General features: G+C 41.3%; 1 protein-coding gene across 6 annotated transcripts in view; it reads left to right on the top strand.

The window, feature by feature from the left end:
- RIPK1 (receptor interacting serine/threonine kinase 1) overlaps positions 1 to 22,230 on the top strand; it is a 43,541-nt gene that overhangs the window by 6,960 nt on the left and 14,351 nt on the right. For 3 of the 6 annotated variants that reach the window (XM_054253749.2, XM_078368442.1, XM_078368441.1), the window contains exons 2-7: positions 3,908 to 4,130; positions 4,890 to 5,046; positions 7,879 to 8,016; positions 9,999 to 10,227; positions 12,651 to 12,800; positions 16,705 to 16,781. In XM_054253749.2, the coding sequence (XP_054109724.1) occupies positions 3,967 to 4,130; positions 4,890 to 5,046; positions 7,879 to 8,016; positions 9,999 to 10,227; positions 12,651 to 12,800; positions 16,705 to 16,781 (915 nt within the window). In that variant the 5' untranslated portion in view covers positions 3,908 to 3,966. The remainder of the gene's footprint in view (positions 1 to 3,907; positions 4,131 to 4,889; positions 5,047 to 7,878; positions 8,017 to 9,998; positions 10,228 to 12,650; positions 12,801 to 16,704; positions 16,782 to 22,230) is intronic. The other 3 variants (XM_078368443.1, XM_054253750.2, XM_054253751.2) reach the window with 2 other exon arrangements.

Below are 22,230 nucleotides of genomic sequence, written 5' to 3'. Positions count from 1 at the left end.
CGCGCCACCATGCCCAGCTAATTTTTTGTATTTTTTAGTAGAGACGGGGTTTCACCGTGTCGACCAGGATGGTCTCTATCTCTTGACCTCGTGATCCACCCGCCTCGGCCTCCCATAGTGCTGGGATTACAGGCGTGAGCCACCACGCCCAGCCTCCTGCCTGTTTCTTTACTGTCTGTGAGCATTTTTAAATGTTATTAAACATTCTTACACAGCATCACTTTTGGAAACTGTTAGATGTATCTCAGAGTGTTGATGGGCATAACCGATTCTCTCCTCTGTACATGCTAAGTGTGTTACCTACTTTTGCTGTTCTGTGTAATGCTACCAGGAACAGATTTGCACTTAATCTTTTTTTTTTTAATTTTTTTGAGGCGGAGTCTTGCTCCATCATCCAGGCTGTACAGCGGTGTGATTTCGGATCACTGCAACCTCCATCTCTCGGGTTCAAACAATTCTTCTGTTTCAGCCTCCCAAGTAGCTTGGATTACAGGCCTGCGCCATCATGCCTGGCTAATTTTTGTATTTTTAGTAGAGATGGAGTTTCACCTTGTTGGTCAGGCTTGTCTCGAACTCCTGACCTCAGGTGATCCACCTGCCTCAGCTTCCCAAAGCACTGGGATTACAGGCGTGAGCCACTGCGCCCAGCCTGCACATAATGTTTATCAGCATCTCTGATTTGATCCCTCAGAGTAAAGAAATACTGAGTAAAGTATTTTACTCAGTATTAAATTATTTCAAACAAAATAATTTTAATTTTACATTAATTCATGTTTATTGTGGAAAATTTGGAAAACATAGTAAAAGTGTAAAGAAGAAAGTAAAAATCACCCTACCATCAAGATACAATCCTTGTTAACATTTTGATATCTTTATGTCTTTTTTTGTACCTATATCTGTGTCTATTTACATGTATACACACACACACACACACACACACAAATGTGAATATAATTTTTACAGATTTCTTCTTTAAAAGCAATTTTGAATGGCTATATAATTATCTTAGGAGTGTGCTCTAATTCATTTCACAGTATTTCTTATTTTTGGACAATTAAATAGTTCTCTTTTTAAAATATTCATTTGATGATGGGCCAGCATATGTTGGGTTCTGCTAGGCACTGGAGATGCTGCACAAGACAAGTTTCCTGACTTCTTTGAACTCTATGAGAAATAATTCTCCATTATAGTACTGTCTTAACTATGAAAGGGTCTAATGGGAAGACTTAGGATGGCTTCCTTCACAAAATGACAGTTCTCTGAGACCTTCTAGCCAGGCCAGAAGTTGGAAGAATGTGGCCTAAGAGGGTGGGAAAGATGACCCTTATGGGATGGGGAAGACTTCACAGTTCTGCATGCTCTAGTGGTCTGCAGTAAATGAAAAAGGAGGCCTAAAATCAATGTTACCTTTTATGCCTTCTGTCTCCACCTCCTCCTACCTCATTCTCACCAGGATTGGTTGGTAAGGCCCTGCTGACAGTGATCACAGCTGAGAATGTTGGCGTTCTCATAGCCCAAGGAAACACCATTCGTGTGGACAAACACGTGGGCGGCTGGGCCAACCATAGCCAGAGACATAAAGGAGGCAACAAGTGTGTTTTCACAAATATATACATATGTACATATATATGCATATACAAATATATATACATTACAGATATATGTATATATATACATGCAAATATATACAAATATATTTTTATATTTTATATATATAATACATATACAAATATATATATATTTTCTCATCATCCTTACCACTTCTGTGAGGCAGTCAGTATTGTTTTGCAGATGAGGAAATTGAGGCATAAGTAAGTGTCCCAAGGTCACAGCTTGGTGAGTCACAGAGCTAGTGAGTCACAGAGCTAGAGTTCACACTCATAGTGAACTCCCGTGTTCTTGGAGCTATGACTCCTGTCTCTTACCTCTAGTGCGTTCCTCACCCCGCCCCGCAGTCTTCAGGCCTTCATCTAAGCAGCCCCCTACTTCCACCCACTGTCCATGTCCCGCTGATGTGCTTGTTTCCTGAGGGCACTTCCTCTCTTTTGGCAATGTCTTATATCCTAGGGAAGAAGGTCTGTGCGCAAGCCTCCTCTGCTAGACAGAGCTGGCTCACTGTCTTAGATGAGGTGTAGAAGGCTGGTTACTTGAGTCACGTGTAGCCGGCCACTGTACAAGACTATGGGCAGCCTAGGGGTTTCCAGGATCCCCTCTCCCAAGGTATTCCTTTTTTCTTTCCTTTTTTTTTTTTGAGACGGAGTTTCACTCTTGTTACCCAGGCTGGAGTGCAATGGCGCGATCTTGGCTCACTGCAACCTCCGCCTCCTGGGTTCAGGCAATTCTCCTGCCTCAGCCTCCTGAGTAGCTGGGATTACAGGCACACGCCACCATGCCCAGCTAATTTTTTATATTTTTAGTAGAGACGGGGTTTCACCATGTTGACCAGGATGGTCTTGATCTCTTGACCTCGTGATCCACCCGCCTTGGCCTCCCAAAGTGCTAGGATTACAGGTATGAGCCACTGCTCCCGGCCCCCTATTTTCTTTTTTTAACTCCCTGCCCTCCAACATTTTATTATGAAAAACACCAAAATGCAAAGGTTGCATCCACCATGAGTATCATCTTACACTATTTGCTTCATCATGTAATTCTCCATCTCCTTTTCCCTTCATCTGTACATCATTCTATCTGACTTTTTGACGTATTTCCAAGTACACATCAGTACACTTACTATTGCTATTTGGTGTAGCTGCAGGATTGATCTCATGGTGAATATTTCTTTTGTGTGTTATCATTTTGGAAAGGGAGCTCATGTTAAATTTGTATCTGTGGGAATTCTGTCTGGCCTGGCTTGAGGGTGTTGTTTGCTTTAACCTATAACTTCAGGATGGCATCAGCCTGTGACCACTCCTTTATAAAAGTTCATAGTTTAAGCAATCCTCTCAATTCAAAGTCTAAATCTATTTGAAGACAGTCCCAAGGTTATAAATTTGCACAGACCTTTTTTTCTTTTAATACCTTGGGCCCAGTCCAAGACAAATATGTTTGTTTGCTATGGGCTGCTTTTTTTCTAGTTCATCCTTTCATCAAGGGGTAGCACATTAAGCAGTGCTGTGTTAAGGGGGCAGTCTTTGTTCCAACCTGCTTTTTTTCTTGCATTCCCTGACCTCAGCTGGGCATTAAACCTCAACTTCTGGATGGCAAGGTTGGCAATGCCCTGTGTAAGCTACTGCCTGCCTCTGGCACCCTGTTTATTTTCTGTCCCTAGAGTTCTTTTCCTTTTCACGGAGTTCTGGTATGCATTTGAATGGATGTTTGTATTATGTTGTCCAACATACCTATGTCCTGTATAGCTGCAGTTGTCTTAAAGTTTTCTAATGCTCCATATTGCCAGAAATGAAAAGGCTGAGGGAATAAACATTATACTCTCCTGTGATTCTTAGAAATATGAAAAACAGCTCATCTTAGAGGCTGTAAGTCTATTCTCAAAAATCCAAGGCACACCAAGCATGTGGTGGAATGCTACAAACATTTTTAAAATAATGATCTTTCCTGCCAGGTGCAATGGCTCACACCTGTAATCTCAGAACTTTGGAAGGCTGAGGTGGGAGAGTTTGAGACCAGCCTGGGCAATGTAATGAGACCCCCATCTCTACAAATAATTAAAAAATCAGCTGGGCATGGTTAATAATTTTTAAAAATCCCTGGGACCTATGGTCCCAGCCAGTCAAGGAGGCTGAGGGAGGAAGATTGCCTGAGCCCAGGAGATCGAAGCTCCAATGAGCTATGATTGCGCCACTGCACTTCAGCCTAGGTGACAAAGTGAGACCCTGTCTCCAAAGGAAAACAAAACAAATATATATTATGATCTTTTTGCCCTGAAGTAGCCTCTCTGTTTTATTTACAGGGTACAGCTCTGACGGGGGAGAAAAAGAGGTACCGCTTTGGGTGTTCTGAGCATTCAGAATGGAACCAGACATATCTTTGAATGCCATTAAGATGAAATCCAGTGACTTCCTGGAGAGGGCAGAACTGGACAGCGGAGGCTTCGGGAAGGTGTCTCTGTGTTTTCACAGAAACCAGGGACTCGTGATCATGAAAACAGTGTACACAGGGCCCAAATGTACCGAGTGAGTGGGGAGCAGCGTGGTGGGCTAAACTCTGAGTGGGGTGGGGACATTGGCTGCTCTGGAGCCACTGGTGGGTAGGATGAGACAGAGCCTGCCAAGATGTCAGTGTGACAGTGGTGCTTATGGTTGTTATTGTCACTGATGAGGACTCAGGCTGGGTAGTGAAGGGCTCACCGATAGTAAGTAATGGAAGAGACATGAACAAGAAAAAAATAGGGAAGGACTCAAGAGATAAGTGTGGTGAGGGGGACAAAAAGGAAATGGGAGGATGAGCGAAGACAGACCTATTTATTTGCTTCAAATTTTCAGTGAAGACCAGCCCTAAGTATGAAACTAAAAAGGCAGTTCATTGCTGAAAGGTTCTGAAAGACTTCCCTTTAAGGCAACCAGTGGCATGGTTTCACCTCTTCTCTCCTTGTCAGAGTGATTGTGAGAGAGGCTGTTTTGTTTTTTTTAATCATACTGTCCAGCAAGGTCTTTTTTCAGGTTGCTGTTCATGTACTTTTCATTCATTAGTTCATTCATTCATTCATTCATTGACTTACATATTTTGAGCATACATTGCCAGTTACTGGGCAGGAGAACTGTGAAGAAGCGAGAAACTGCTCTGCCTTCTAACGCTTCTGGACTGTGCCTGGAAGAGATCAGTACAGACCCAAGCATGACCCAAGCATGTGGGGGTGATGTGTTGGAGGTGTGCACCAGGCTCTTAAGGCGCTGGATCTGCCAACCTCAGCATAGCACTTTTCCTGCCCACAGGCACAATGAGGCCCTCCTGGAGGAGGCGAAGATGATGAACAGACTGAGACACAGCCGGGTGATGAAGCTCCTAGGCGTCATCATAGAGGAAGGGAACTACTCCCTGGTGATGGAGTACATGGAGAAGGGCAACCTGATGCACGTGCTGAAAGCCGAGGTAGAGAGTGCCCCTCCACAGGGGGATCCCCAGCACTGGGGCCCTGGCTGTCTGTTATGGCTGCCTTTGTGGTGTTTGTTTGTAGCTTGTTAGTATAAAATTTGCAAATTGCTCAGTAGTTTGAATTTTCTTTTCCTTTTTTTATACAGACAAGGCCCAGGCTGAACTCAAACACCTGGTCTCAAGCATTCCTCTCACCTTAGCCTCTCAAGTAGCTGGGATCACAGGCCCAATTTCCTGAAGTCAGTTTCTCCTTAAAACATCTGTGCCTTGATCTGGCACAGTGGGTCACGCCTGTAATCTCAGCACTTTGGGAGGCTGAGGCAGGAGAATCACTTGAGCCTTGGAGTTCAAGACCAGCCTGGATAACATAGTGAAACCCCATCTCTACAAAAAATAAAAGGTGCTTGTGAGCAGAGCAAGACCTTGTCTCTGAAAAAAAGAGAAAAATATTCCTTGCCTTTTGCTGCCCCGAGAAAGGTCTCTTCATCCTCTCCATCCTGCGGACAATCCTCCGTATCACTCAGTCTCTGTCTTAGGAATGTGATTGGCTGTTCACCATACCTGTCCGCTGCTCTGAAATCTACAGTTCAAAAACAGGCCCTGTCTTCATGGTGCAGACATTGTCTGATGTGTAGTATATGCATGATGGGATGACAATTAAATATGGATTGATTGATGAAAGCATGTACACTATAAGTAAGAGCAGATAAAATATTCGTGGTTGCACTTTGATACCATTCAACAAAGTTTCATTTTAAATCAAATGTAGAACATAAGTGGCAACAGCACTAGATAAGGATTGAAAACAAAAATAAATATTGTTTGCCAAAACCAAATCATTTGAAAACATTTTTAAAAGCTTTTGTACCTGTTAAGATGAAGGCCTTGTGCTAGTTGCTCATGAATCAATAGCTCGTATGACGCAGGCAAATAAAAGAAGGCAGATGAGTAAATGAGTGGTATGGTATGAGGATGTTTTTTTTTCTTTTTTAAAAGGATGAGGTTTCACTGTTGCCCAGGCTGGAGTGCAGTGGCACAATCATAGTGCACTGCACGCTTGAACTCCTGGCCTCAAATGATCCTCTCACCTCAGCCTCCTGAGTAGCTGGGTCTATAGGCATGAGCCACTGCACCCAGCTGTATGATGGTATTTTTTTTTTTTTTTTTGAGAGGAGTCTTGCCCTATCACCCAGGCTGGAGTGTGACGGCGCGACCTTGACTCATTGCAACCTCAACCTCCTCAGTTCAAGTGAGTCTCCTGCCTCAGCCTCTTGAGTAGCTGGAATTAACAGCTGTCTACCACCACGCCTGGCTAATTTTTGTATTTTTAGTAGAGACAAGATTTCACTATATTGGCCAGACTTGAACTCCTGACCTCATGATCTGACTGCCTCAGTGTCCCAAAGTGCTGGGATTACAGGCATGAGCCACTGCTCCCAGCCAGTGGTGTTCTGATAGACATACTCATCATCTGCTGTGGGATTACGGAAGAGGCACCCACTCAGTCTGGGATAGATTGGAAAGTCTTCCAATCTGAAGCACAAGTAGATGTTTAGAAGCAGAGAATTAGGGACTAAAAGTTCCAGGCAGAGAATACTATGTAGAGACTGCCAAATTTGGGCAACTGTAAATTCCTGGGTTTGGCTAGAGCATAGATAGCACAGGGCATGGGGTGGGGTGGCTGCCTTTATGGCAAATACTCCCACTTTTCCACTTTCTTCTCCCACCCAACAATTGCCAAGTCAACAGACATCTCACAGAAATGCCTTTGGGAAGGAGAAGAGGTGAGACTTACACGCATGGTATTGTAGTTTGATCAGATTGCTCTCCTCCCCAGAACTAGAGATCAGCTGTTTGAAGTAAACCTTCGATTGAGAAGTAAGTTTTGGTCTCCCATCCAACTACTTAACCAGGCCCAACCCTGCTTAGCTTCTGAGATGAGCAAGAAATCATTTGGGCATTCTGCAGGATCAGGGAAAGTTCAGGTGCAGTGTTTGGACTCAGTCAGGACATCAAGAGGACCTGAGAGAGAAGCAGAAAGAGAAGAGAGAGGGGACCAACTTTGCTTGCTCAGAAATTTTTCCTAAGTTCCAAGGTGTTCCAAGGAAGAAGGGAAAACATTCTTTTGCTACTTTCTGTATGGTGGTGATCATGCTATATTTTTTTTAAACAGAGTCTCGCTCTTGTTGCCCAGGCTGGAGTGCAATGACACGATCTCGGCTCACCGCCACCCTCATTTCCCGGTTTCAAGTGATTCTCCTGCCTCAGCCCCGGAGTAGCTGGGATTACAGGCATGAAACCACCATGCCTAAGTTTTGTATTTTTAGTAGAGACAGGGTTTCACCATGTTCCTTTGTATTCTTTTTCCTCTTAATGTTATTTTTACACACAACATTTCCATGGCATTGTTCATGTTCTTACTGTAAACTTAGTATGACATCATATGAGTATCCCATTAAAAATGCTTGTTCGTATATTTATTCATCCATTCAACAAATAATCCAGGTACAATCCTAGGTTCTAAGGATACAGTCCTAAATAATACATATTTTTGTTCTCAAGGAGCTTAATTTCATAGTATTTTATACATTACCAAATGATTGTGGGATTTTGTTTTTACAAGAACAAAATACAACATGAATACCTTTGCCCCCTCTCTTCTGGAATGAAATCTTGTTTCCCAGTGACAGCAGTGCCATGGTGCATCTGCTAGAGGGAAACCTGGTAACCCTGTCCTCAGGCTCAGATCCCACCACCCTTTCATGAAACAGTTGCTTTGGCCTATTTGATTACCTTTCCATTTCATAGACTTAATATCACCTGTTTTAGATGAGTACTCCGCTTTCGGTAAAAGGAAGGATCATTGTGGAAATCATTGAAGGAATGTGCTACTTACATGGAAAAGGCGTGATACACAAGGACCTGAAGCCTGAAAATATCCTTGTTGATGATGACTTCCACATTAAGGTAAACCATCATTGGTAGGCTTCCAGAAAGTTGGGTGATTTTAGTTTTGATTCTCCAATGTAAATTCATTCTTATAAATTGTAGAAGCTAAAGGAAGACCTAGCTCAGCTTATGACTGGTGGTGATGGTGCCGAAAGGCTCTGCCAGTGTTTGGAAGGAAAGATGCAGGTGTGATGGGATCCGGAGATAACTGTCAGGATAACTCGTATCTTTCGGGAAAAAGTGGAATTGAATGGGGTAGGTAAGAAGACCTCTTTCCTAGATTCTGTTTTTCTCCTCTGTTAGACTTGAGATGGAAACGTTCAGGGGTTGCCTTTTTCATCCTGGAATGGGCCACTGGCACCATGATTTTCCCCAGGAAATCTGTGTCACCAAGTCTCCCCTCCTCTGGAAATGCAGGGGAATGTGAAGATGTGTGCAGAAAATCCTTAGAGTTCAGATGTGGCCTTAAGATTGAGATAAGCAGTGAGTTGATCATTTTGGCATCAAAAACCTCTACTTTGACATTTTGTTTTATATTTTTATTTAATTGTTTACTTCTGTCTGTATTTTGAAAAATCAGTCTCCAGCTGGGCGTGCTGGCTCATGTTTGTAATCTCAGCACTTTGGGAGGCCGACGTGGGCAGATTACCTGAGGTCAGGAGTTCAAGTCCAGCCTGGCCAACACAGTGAAACCCCATCTCTACCAAAACTACAAAAATTAGCTGGGTGTGGTGGTGGGTGCCTGTAATCCCAGCTACTTGGGAGGCTGAGGCAGGAGACTCACTTGAACCCGGGAGGTGGAGGTTGCGGTGAGCCATGGTCACGCTTCTACACTCCAGCCTGGGTGACAGAGCTAAACTCCATCTCAAAAAAAAAAAAACTTTGACCACCTTCTTTCCATTGTAGTAAAGGGAACAAGGGAAAAGGATTTTTCTTTGGTTCATTTAAGGGCAGGACTTAGCTAGGGGTAGCGTCATATCTAATTGGCTTTCACAGCAAGAATCCAAGCACTGGCCTCTGAGAGGGGAAGCGGAAGGGGAAGCAGCACTCGGTGCGGGGGGGCACTCAGGAGCTGCTGACACACGGGCCTCTCTCCACCAGCAGGTTCTGCGTCTAGCACTTTGTCCTAGTCTTGGGCAGATTTTTATTCCCGTGTCTTTTAAAAAAAAAAGCCATGGGAATAAAAATTACTCATTCATAACCTATCTTGAAATTCATGACTTTCCTCTTATGTCGTGGCTTAGAATCTGTGCATTTTTGGCAATCACATGCCACAGCTAATCCCCACGTGCCTGCTTGGATCCCTGGAGGCAGAAGTGGAACTGACACCCTTGTTCTCTTCTTAACTATATGGCTCTGTAATTTTGCCCCGCCACCTCTGTTCTTGTTCTGTATCTGACCTTGGTATTTTTCTCTCTGCTTTTTTGTGTGTTTTTCTCCTCCTTCCCACCCCATCTTCCCTTAGGTTCAGGCCACGACTCAAAACAAGCAACACTGCAGTCCTTATCCTCAGTGTGTCTTTGGGATCCCTAGACACTCGCATTCATGGGCCTCTGGACGCCATTTGGGGAAATAGAAGGTGTAGTACTTAGCCACTGTCTGCTACATAAATGTGCAGAGAAGCAAATAATCATGTTTCCCCTAACCCCCAGAAATAGTTGAAAACCATATGCAGAGTCAATGGGGAATTAGGATAAATATGTTTGCTTGTTACTGTTCTTATCAGAAATGTCTTCTGCTTTTCCCCTCCCATTTATTGCATAAGGAATGTGATACCAGAATTTCATGTAAACAATTTCTTGGGGGAGATTTTACAAATGGCTGGCTAGACAGTTTCTGTGAGTCTATTGCAAAGTCACTGTTTCTAACCTGCCCAGTGCAACCATTTCTGGAAAATTTACCATATCTTATGTATATTGAATAAACCCCAAATTTAAAGTCAAATCTGATTTGCTTGTGGTCTTCACCAAACAATCACAGTGGCTCGTTCTCTTTTGCAGATTGCAGACCTCGGCCTTGCTTCCTGTAAGTCGTGGAGCAAACTGTCTAAAGAGGAGCACAATGAGCTGAGGGAAGTGGACAGCACCTCCAAGAAGAACGGCGGCACCCTCTACTACATGGCACCTGAGCACCTGAACGACGTCAATGCAAAGCCCACAGAGAAGTCGGATGTGTACAGCTTTGCCATAGTACTTTGGGTGATATTTGCAAATAAGGAGCCATATGAGAGTAAGGCATTAGAAGAGTACGATTTTGATATGAACCAACACTGTTACATGAAATAATGGCTTCAGTGAAGTCAGTGGTGGTTTATAGTTGTTTGTTCTTTTAACATCAGTCTTACCTGCTCAACTGTGAGTTCCGTGGGAGCAAGGACCACGTTTGATTTATCCACTGCTGGCTCCTCAGCATCTACAGGCACTGTACCTAGAACTAATAGATGCCCAGTAAATTTTTGTTGAATGAATAAGTATTCCCATATAGGAATCAGTGATCACAGGATGAATAGGAACCTTGATAGTGTGTCATTAGCTTGAGAAGTGCTGTGAAATTCCAGGGTTCTTCCTAGACAGGAAAGTTTGATTGTTTCTTCTTGTGAGGACCTAGCCTTTCACACTATAAGGCATACACGTCATACTTTCACTCATTCACTTACTCCTTCATTCAAGAATTATTATATTATGTATATATTATACATATTTACTTCTGTCTGTATTTTAAAAAATCAGTTTCCCTCACGTTCTTTTCATTGTGATAAAGGGAACAAGGGAAAGGGATTTTTCTTTGGTTCATTCAAGGGCAGGATTTAGCTAGGGGGAGAGTCATAGCTAATTGGCTTTTACAGCAGGAATCTAAGCACAAGCCTCCAAAAGGGGAATTGGAAGGGGAAGCAGCACTGGGGGGGGGGGCAGCAATCATATATCATTATTATGTTATGTAGATAATATAATAATTGAATGAAGTAAGTGAATGAGTATAAGATATAAATATTGTATATCATTCACTTCTTCATTCAAGAATTATTTCTTTAAACTATTTATTATTTTTCAGGAATTCTTTTCAGTCCCTACTGTGGGCACTTTAGTCAGCATTGGGAATATAAAGATGAGTAAGTCATGACTCATGTAGGAGAGCAGAGACACTCTTCAGTTTGTTAAGCACATAAACTAATGGATGTTTTCCTACGTATTCCTCTTGGGCAATCATCAACTCTCCCAGGCTGGAGTACAGTGGCACGATCTCAGCTTACTGCAACCTGCACCTCCCAGGTTCAAGCAATTTTCTGCCTTAGCCTCCTGTGTAGCTAGAATTACAGGTATGCACCACCATGCCTGGCTTATCTTTTGTATTTTTAGTAGAGACAGGGTTTCACCATGTTGGTCAGGCTGGTCTTGAACTCCTGACCTCGTGATCTGCCTGCCTTAGCCTTCCAAAGTGCTGGGATTACAGGTATGTGCCACTACGCCAGCCACGAATGCCTCTTAAATCTGTGTTTCTGGCTCTGACCTTGATATTCACTTGTCTTATGGTCAGATCCATTGCAGGTACCAAAGGAACCTCCAAAGCAGCATCCCCCAAACACACCCATCTTGTCGACACTGTCCTGCAGCTTGGCCTGCTTCACTCCTCTTCATATGCTCGGAAAGTGGCATCGCCACACTTTTACCAAGGTCAAGGTGCCCAATAAGAAACCTTAGAATCATCCCAGCCTCTCCTCTGTTACATTCTATCAGATCTCAAAACCTATGAATTCAAGATACATATATGACTCAAGATATATCTGCAACCCATCTACCTCTCTCTGTCCTCACTGGCCTCTGCTTAGTTCAAGCTCTCCTTGTTTCTGCACCAGGCTTCTTCTACCGTTCACTATTCATGTGGAAGCCGAAACGGTCATCCTAAAAGGCACATGTGACCCTCTCCCTCACCTATTAAAAATCCTTCCCAGACTCTCCGTGGTCTTCAGGATAAAGTTCTAATTCCTCAGTGTGGAATAGAAGGCCTTCATCTTCTGGCCTTTGCTTCCCTACTGGCCTCATCCCTAACCCTCCCTTCTTTGTCAGTGTATAGTTACACTGAGTGAGGAATCTCTGGCACGTGTCATGATCTCTGTAACTCTAGTCTGTTAATATCCTACTTCTCTTGTCTGGAGTCCTCCTCCCTAAGTCCCCCTTTCTGATTCTTTACCTGCTGGTTTTTCTGGATTCAACAAAGCCTTCCTGGACCTTTCTAGTCAGGGTTGGGCTACCAGAACCCCTTGTACATGTTTCTTGAATAGCAGTGATCAGTCTGTGTTTTAAGTTATTCTCATTAAACCGAACTCCTAAAGGCAAGGACTGCCCCATATTTACCTTTGCACATGGAGCATGCCATTGGCCTTGCCCACGTAATCCCTTTGTTCCACCAGCAGGCAGCTTTGTTGAGAATTTTGTTTTATCTGCAAACATTAAGATATTGTTTTGTCATCTGTATAGTGGAATATGTCAGCTGCCTGTCTTAAGACCATTCCACTCTAGGGAATGAGGCAACTGTACCACAGGCATACCAGAGGCAGAGAAACATGAGCAGTATTCAAGTTCTGTCACCTTCCTGCCTGAGAGAGGAGCAAGACCTGAAAGAAAGTCTCAGCCTCAGCTTCTCTTTGCTTTTAGATGCTATCTGTGAGCAGCAGTTGATAATGTGCATAAAATCTGGCAACAGGCCAGATGTGGATGACATCATTGAGTACTGCCCAAGGGAAATTATCAGCCTCATGAAGCTCTGCTGGGAAGCGAACCTGGAAGTTCGGCCAACATTTCCTGGTAAGATCATCTTTTCTGACTGTGTAGGATGCATCCTGTGTGGTGATTTTCCTAGTAAGATGTTGTTAGGAACTTGGTTTGAATCTTCAGAAAACTAAGTTCCACTTTACTTGTGGTTTTAAACTGATTTCCTAGATTTCAAACATGTTGTTCAATGCAAAGAAACCATCTCTCTCAAAAGCATGAAGGCACATAAGGCCTTTGTGTTCCCTTTTTTGTAATTAACTTTTTAACTTGGCTTAAAATATATATAACATTTAAATTTAACATTGTATCTGTTTTCAAGTGCACTGTTCAGGGGTAGTAAGAACAGTCCCATTGTTGTATACTCACTCTCCATCATCCCTCTCTCCGCCCCTAGCAACCCTCATTCTACTTTCTGTCTCTATGAATTTAACTGTACTGGGTACCTTATATAAGTGGAACCAAACAATATTTGTCCTTTTGTGTCTGGCTTATTCCACTTAGCATGATGTCCTCGAGGTTCATCTGCGTTGTAGCGTATGTCAGAATTTCTTTCCTTTTCAAGGCTGAATAGTATTCCAATGTATGGATAGACTGCATTTGTTTATCCATTCATCCGTCTATGAGCCCTTAAGTGGCTTTCACCAGGCTTCTTGCTTCTTCACTTCTTTTATTTCTGTCCCCTCCCTTGTTTAGCTGTCATCTTTAGAAATGTATTTTGCCAGTTAGATTGGCCTTGTCCTAGAGGGAGGATGAAAAGGACCTGGGTGTTTGCTGAGCAGTATTCTGTGGTGTGGATGTACCACAGTTTGTTTATTCACTCTTTGAAAGACTTGTTTCCAGTTCTTAACTGGTTGGGACGAAAGCAGCTGTAAATACATGTTCCTATGTGAATATAAGCCTGAATTTGTCAGGAATAATACCCAGGAGTGCAATAGCTAGGTTTTATGGTAGTTTCACGTACAGTTTATTTTTAAATTCCCATTTTCCTAGAGGGGCTGTGCCATTTTATATTCAGGGTCTGAGTGATACAGTTTCTTGCATCTTCACCAGTATTGGGTACCCAGGCTACTTATACGTCTGTTCAGCCAACTACAAATTTGAGTATTCCCCCAACCCCCACTTCAGGTTTGGTAATTCATTAGAAAGACTCATAGAACTCAAGAAAACATTTAACTTACGTCTTTTTATTATAATGGGTACAATTCAGAAACAGCCAAAGGAAAGAGATGTGTAAGGTGAGGTATGGTAAGAGGGTGTACAGAGCTTCCATAGCCTTTCAAGACATACCATGTTCCAGTGCTTCTATGTGTTTAGCAACCTAGAAGCTCTCCAAACCTTAGCATTTAAGGAAATTTATGGAAGTTCCATTACACAGGCATGATTGATTAAATCATGGTCATTGGTGCCTGAGCTTAATCCCCAGTTCCTTTCCCCTCACTGGAAGTCAAAGGTGGAGCTGGAAGTCTCAACCTTCTAATTATAGCTTGATCTTTCTGGTTGGTAGCCTCCAGTCTGAAGCTCCCTAGTTTTCTGTCCCCACTCAAAAGACACTCTTAGAAGACTCCGAAGATTTTAGGTGCTACCTGCCATGAACAAAACCAAACCTTCCTGATTCTCCAAGGTGTCTTCTTTTTTTTTGAGATGGAGTTTTGCTCTTGTTACCCAGGCTGGAGTGCAATGGCGCAATCTTGGCTCACTGCAACCTCCGCCTCCTGGGTTCAGGCAATTCTCCCGCCTCAGCCTCCTGAATAGCTGGGATTACAGGCAAGGTGTCTTCTTTTATTGTTTTCTCTCTGTTCAGAGAACTTTCCTTAACCATTCTTTTAGGATATATCTGTTGTCAATAAATTCTCTTTGTTTTCCTCTGAAAATGTCTTAGTCTTTCTTTTGTTCCTGAAGGATATTTTTGCTGGGTATAAGATTCTATGTTGACAGTTCTTTTCTTTCAGGACTTCAAAAATATTGTGCTACTTCTTTCTGACCTCCGTGGTTTCAATTGAGAGATCCTCTGTCATTCTAAATTTTTTTCCTTGTAGATAAGGTGTTATATGTCTCTTGCTACTTTCAAGACTTTGTCTTTATTTTTCAGAGATTTAGTTATTATTTTTTTTGGTGTAGATTCCTTTGGGTTTATTCTGTTTAGGTTTGGCCCAGCTTCTTGAATCTGTAGGTTAATGCCTCTTATCATATTTTGGAAGTTTTCAGCCATTATTTCTGTCAGTACTTTTTAAGCCCCACTCTTTCTCTTTTCCTTCTGGAACTCTGATGACATAAAAACTCTATCTTTGGTTTAAACTATAAAAACTATAGTCCCACAGGTTCTAAGGCTTTGTATTTTTTTTTTCCAGATAATTTTCTCTCTCTCGTTCAGACTGGATAATTTCTATATTCTGTCTTCCAGTACACTGATTTTTTTCTCTCCTCCATTCCACAGTTGAACCTGTCTACTGAGCTTTTTATTATATTTTGGTCATCAAAGTTTCAGCTTTAAAATTTATATTCTCCCCTTTTTTGCTGAGACTTTCTATTTTTCATTTGTTTCAGGCAGGTTCATAACTATTAATTGAATCATTTTGATCATGGCTATTTTAAAATCCTTGATGGGTAATTCTAACATTGCCATCATTTAGTGTTGGGCCCATTGACCCTCAAGGTCAGAGGCTCCTCTTCACTGCAGGTCAGGGGTTGGAATTCTGGCAAAGTGCACATAGTCCCCACTGACAGAGAGGTGAAGGCACCTCATTACCACTGGACAATGTTAGAAGTTCTGATTATCCACTAGACCGCCTCTGACACTTCCCCAGTAGGGAGGGGAAAAGAGGTTTTGTTACTGCCATGTGGGGCAAATCTAGGCTATCCTTGTGTTCTACTGACATCAAGGGAGTGGAGGGCTCATTATCAGCTGGCAGGTAGGACAGCCTGGCTTCCAATTGGGCCTCATCTGACATTACCCTCGTGGGGGTGTTGGGTTTCCTTGTTACTGTCTCATGAGATTGGATGTCTGGGCTCTCCATTTGGCCTTAGCTGCTGTGGGTCGGCGTGGAGCCACAGGGTTTTTTCTGTGGTAATTGGCTGGAATAGAGTGGTTATTGACTAAAGGTTTTCTCCTATCCAAGTACTAACCAGACCTGACCCTGCCTAGCTTCCAAGATCAGACAAGATGGGGTGCATTCAGGATGATATGGCTGCAGACAGACTAAAGGTTTTGTCTTGGTAGGCTGCCTCTTACTTTGTTATCTGGCTAGAAAGAGCAGGCTTTGGAGATTTTTTGTCTGTGGTGGTGATGGTTTGAGGTTGCCACCTTTTCAGCCAAGTCTGAGATATATGAGGAAAAGAGAGAATCTAGCGAACTCACTATTGTATGTTTCATCTGATCCCAGGGTTTCCTGCTGATCTGCCTTCTTCTTTTCTCCTTCAGAGTCTCTGTATATTTGTTTTACAAATAATACTAGGATTTTTTTGTTGTACTTAGAAGGAGGAATAAGAAAAATGTATGTCCACTCCCATCGTCCTGGAACTGGAAGTTTCTTTTTTCTTTTAAGGCTAACAGCTCTAACCCATTTCACTAAATCCTCACTCTAAGTATCCCATCCTCTCATAAATTCAATGCACAAGGGACAGAAACACGGAGTTTGCCCATCCCTGTTCAGCTGGAGATGAACTCACATCAGGGAGCGGTTTGTGTTGCAGGCAGAGAAACTGCAGCACGAATAAAAGGCACAAACAGCACAGGCTATTTAGGCAGAAAGCCCTGGTTCCCAGCGTTAGCCTATCCCTTGTCTGTCTCCATCAGAGTCAGTGATTTGGAGCTTAAATTTTTATTTTACTGCTTTGCCCACAGATTGAGGTAGGTAATTCAAAGATAATAGATGGCTAATATTTTTATTTTATGTTAGAAAATAATTACAAAATTTAAAATACTATTTTATTCTTACAGGCATTGAAGAAAAATTTAGGCCTTTTTATTTAAGTCAATTGGAAGAAAGCGTAGAAGAGGACGTGAAGAATTTAAAGGTAGGCAATATAGCAGATGCTCAAAATATTAACATATCAAAATATAGTCTGTGATGAAAACCAAAACAATGTAATTTGTTATTGAGATTTGAGGTAAGCTAGCTTGGTAAACATATAAAACAAAATGGGCAGTTGTCTGCAAATATCATCCTGTTGGCATACTGGACCCATTTCTCCTTCAAAACTCACAAAATGAGAGAAAACATGTATAGCCATATGAAAAACAAAAGCACAATGTCGCTGGCAAATCACACAGAGTGATTCTGCTGAGACAAATAACAGAAAAGGCATACTAACCCAAGACATAACGCTGAGGAAGAAGTACTGGAGGGGCAGTCTTGGGTCAGTGTACAGAAATAACAGCATGGTCACCTGAGACACTGACAGGAGAGTCATTTGAGAACCTCATTCATGTTCTTTAGGAAAGTTGGCTTCTCTCCCTACTTCCCCTATACTTAGCAACAGATGGCAGTAGCGTCTCCCCAAGATTGAAGCAGGGAGGTAGTATCTGGGGTGAGAAGGGTATGACAAGACTCAGTTAGGAACCAATCAGCTAAGAGGAATGGAGACCACCCTGCCCCACTGCCAATTCTGTAATCAAACTACTGTCATACATCTTTCAGCAACTTACCTCCATAATCATAAACAGGAGACTACAGCAAATAAAACAGGCAAACAGACAGAGATTTTAAAATATAATTTTTAAAAAAGATTAGAATCAGCTAAGATAAACTCAAAGGCAAAAACAACATTCCCCCAAACAATCAGGAATATTTCATAATGATAAAAGACTCAATTCATCAGGAAGGTATAACCACTTTAAATGTGGATCTACCCTCAGTAACATTGTAACCGGGTTTTTTTCTTGAGTGCTGGTGAGGCACAGCTCTCCCTAGAGAATGCTGTGAGTTCTCAGCCTCCAATCTCTTAAAGAATAAGTGGGGAGGGCCACTGCAGGTACACCGTATGCTATTAAAAGTAAATATCGGACACAAGAGGTGTTGCAGAAAGGTGATTTTATTTAAGTAGAGAAAACAGAAGGAAAGGAGAAGAGAAAGGCTTCCATGAAGGGTGTGGAAGGGGATTCCAGAGGGGAAATCCCAGAGGGAGCTCCTACCATATGGGAGGGGATTCCAGAGAGCCGGAAATCTGGCCTAGGTGAAGGAGCAGGGGAATTTATCCTGGGAGAAATTACCATCTTCCCAAGTTCCTCTGGCCAATGAAAGGAGTTCCTTAGAACTTCCGCTGGAGTGACTGACTTCCCATGCCTGCGAAATTCCAACATAAACCGTTTAATATCCCGGATGGAGAGAGATGGGAAGGGGGCGTGGTGCTGGGAAATTTTTTCCCTTAAAACTACGCCCCCTTATGAACCTGGAAAGAGGACACGTTCCCTCAACATGGCCTCAAAATCAACACAGCAAACAGTGACAGAACTCAAAGAGAAACAGACAAATCCGCAACTACAGCTTATGATTTTAATGCACATCTCTCTTCAATTGATAGAACAAGCAAACAAAACTCAGTAAGGATATAGAAGACATGAAGAATGTGACTAACACACTTGACCTAACAGAATCACACGATACGCTCTACCTAGTAACTGCAGAATACCAACCTTTAAAGGCTTTTCAAGAACATACAGAGCATTTTCAAAAACTGACCATGTGTTAGGAAATTGAACAAGTCTCAAACAGTTTAAAAGGATTACAATCATAAAAATGTCCTCTGTGTTCAAAATTAATTTTGAAAAGGTAATTGGAAAATTTTATGTGGTTAGAAGTAAAGAAAAATACCTTTAAATATCTCTTAAGTAAAAAAAGAAAGAAAGAAAGAACAATGTTATTTAGAAAGTATTTTTCACTGAAGGCTAACAAAACCCTACATATTAAAATTATAAAATGTACTTTGTAAAAGAGTACTTATTAGTATAACCTTAAATAAATAAATATTTTTATATATTTAAGAAAATAAGAAAGGCTGAAAATTAATTAGCTAAACATGTATCTGAAGAAGATAGCATCTAGAGAAAAAATAAGTAAAAAGGAAAAGAGCATTAATTAATGACACAAAAAATAACTAATAGAGGATCAAAAAAGCCAAATATTGGTTATTTGAAAGGCCATTAAAATAGACTAATTAAGACTGGTTGAGCTAGGTGTGAGGTATGTGCCTGTAATCCCAGTTACTCAGGAGGCTGGGGTGAGAGGATTATTTAAGACCAGGACCAGCCTAGGCAACATAGTGAGACCCCATCTCTAAAAAAATAAAGTAAAAAATTATTGAGACATGGTGGCATGTGCCCGTAGTCCCAGGAAGGCTGAGATGGGAGGACTGCTTGAGCCCAAGAGTTTGAGGCTGGAGTAAGCTATGATTATGCCACTGCACTCCAACCTGGGTGACAGAGTGAGAATCTACTTCTAAAAAAAAAAAAGACTGACAAAGGAGACAAGATTGAAATCCATGAATAAAGAAGAATCATTGTAGGTCCTGCAGACCTCAAATGGTATTAGAATATTATGAACAACTCTTTGTTGGCTATTTTAAAATTAGATAAAATGTACCAATGTCTTTTATAAAAAGTATAATTTAGCAAAGCTAATTCAAATAGAGATAGAAAATATAAATATTCCTCTAACTATTAAAAGAATCAGTGATTCAAGAAATCTTCCTCTAGAGAAAATCCTACAACTAGATAGCTTCGTCAATGATTTCTACCAAATATTCAATGGAGACATTATGTCAATCTTACACAGCTTTCTCTAGATAATAGAGAAGAGAGAACCCTTCTAGATTCACTTTGTGTAAGCATAACCGTGATTCCCAGAACTAGAAGAGGTGCAACAAAGGAAAATTACAGACCAATCTTGTTAACATTATGGTTGCAAAAGTTCTAAATAAAATACCATAAGCAAAAACGAGTTTATCAAAGAAAAGCAAAATAGATTTATCCCAAGAATACAAAGTTAGTTTAACTTTATGAATATATGTCAGTATAATTTATTACATTGTTTTAGTAAATGAGAAAAAGATGTATCTTTTCAATAGATGCAGAAAAGTGTGTTGATAAAATGTGATGTTTATTCATGATTAAAAACACTGTCAATAATAGGGTATCTTGAAACGACCAGAAGTTTTGTACTTATTTTAACAAAATGTTAACAGCCTTTTTTTTTTTTTGAGGCAAGGTCTTCCCAGGCTGGAGTGCAGTGGTGTGATCACGGCTTACTGCATTCTTGCCCTCCCAGGCTAAAGGGATCCTCTCTCCTCAGCCCCCACCCGAGTAGTTGGGACCACAGGCATGTACCACCATGCCTAGCTGATTTTTGTATTTTTTATAGAGACAGGGTTTTGCTATGTTCCCCAGGGTGGTCTCAAACTCCTGAGCTCAAGCCATCTGCCCTCTTGGGATTATAAGGCATGAGCCACTTTGCCCAGCCTACCTTTCTTTGAGATAATATGCAAGACCAAGCTACTTACCACCCCCATTAGATAACACACAGTAAGATAATATTATGTATCTACACATTGGCAAACATGGCAAAGCTTTTCTAAACAACATGAAATGAATCTAAATAAACAGTGAAATATGTTTATGGATGAAAGACTTGACATGCTAACAGCTGTCTATTTACCCCAATGTCAATTATAAAAGGAGTGCGATCCTAATTAAAAGCACAACAAAATTCTTTACGGAATTCAACAAGCTGACTCTTAAGTTTGTGTGAAAGAAAAAATGTGCAAAGATAGCCAAGAAAATTCTGAAGAAGGAGATCAGAACAGCATAGTACTATAGCAAGGATAATCAAATATATTAATAGAAAAGGTGAGTCTTTGCAGTTGGGTTTTCCAGAAGCAGCCGCTGAGTTGGAGATTGGGTTGCAAGGAAGGAGTGGGAAGCAGGAATGAGCAGAGGAAGAAGTAAAAGGACAACGAAGCCTGACCAAGAGCTCTGGCAGCCAGGAGCACTGAGCACAGGCTTGTCCCACACCAGACTGAAATGCCCAAGGCTTTATCCCCTCGCCTCACTCAGTCACTGATTGTCACTGCTCAGAAGGGGAGTACTGGGGCAAAGAAGTTCACGGCTGCAGGCTGTTTGCTCACTCAGCTTCTTGCAGCAGGGCAGCAAATCCCTTCTTGAGAGGGAATCTGAGAGGCCCATCACTGTCTACCACAAAGTCCAAAATCAATCCATGTATGTTTCGTAAGCTACACATAAAATTCACAAGGTATAAAGAAAAAGGTTATTGTATATGACCTCATAAAAATGGAAAGGTAGTTGGAAAGGAGAAATTGTGTTTAGCAAAGGATTAATATCCAGAATATTTAATAGAGTACCCACAAATAAAAAACAAAAACAACTCAAAAGAAAAATAATAGACAAAACACATAGACAATTCAAAAAAGAAAGTGAACAACACACTTCAGAAAAGATATTTGGCCTTGCCAACAGAGAAAAGCAAAATGAGTCTGTTACAACTTTTCATCCATTAGATGGAACTTTTTGAAAGATTGGTAATACAATGTTTTGGTGAAAATTCAGAATAACAAGCAGTCTTCTGAAGTATTGGTAAGAGTGTAAACTGGTGAAGTTTATTAGAAGGCAAAGCACCTGACAAATTCTACAAGCCCATAAGTTTGCTGCAGTTTTACCCTCAGTAATCTGTACCACTCACATGTGCACTCAAAGATGTAGCTTCAGTTCTTTGCACCTTAGTTTATAAGAGTGAAAAACTAGAAAAAACCCAAATGTCCATAAGTCAATGCCCTAAATTATGATTCATCTAAACTACAGAATACTATATAGCCATTTAAAAGAAAGAGGTGGAAACTAACATGTAATGATATAGAAAGATCTTCAAGATTAATTGTTAGTGAAAAAATAAGTTACAAAACAGTATTTACAGTGTGATATTTTTAATGTTTATATGTATATAAACATTATATATAACATATAATACAAGTATATATAACATGTTTATATATGTTATATATAATATATATATAAACATATATGTTTATATGTATTATATTGTAATGTATATAAACAATGTTGGCCAGGTGCAGTGGCTCATGCTTGTAATCCCAGCACTATGGGAGGCCAAGGTAGGCAGATCACTTGAGGTCGGGAGTTGGAGACCAGCTGGTTAACATGGCAAAACCCTGTCTCTATTAATATTACAAAAAAAAATTAATCAGGTGTGGTGGTGCACACGCATAATCCCAGCTACTCGGGAGGCTGACGCATGAAAATTGTTTGAACCCAGGAGATGGAGGTTGCAGTGAGCCAAGATCATGCCACTACACTCCACCCTGGGCAACAGAGTGAAACTGTCTCAAAAAAGAAAATTATGTGTATATATATACACACACACACACACACACGCATATATATATACACATATTTGTGTGTGTGTGTGTGTGTGTATTTGTGTATTTCTAGAATGTG

The sequence above is a fragment of the Callithrix jacchus genome, chromosome 4 (genome assembly GCF_049354715.1).
Source record: "Callithrix jacchus isolate 240 chromosome 4, calJac240_pri, whole genome shotgun sequence".
In the NCBI taxonomy this organism is placed as follows: Eukaryota; Metazoa; Chordata; class Mammalia; order Primates; family Cebidae; genus Callithrix; species Callithrix jacchus.
This window is presented reverse-complemented; position numbering and strand designations above follow the sequence as displayed.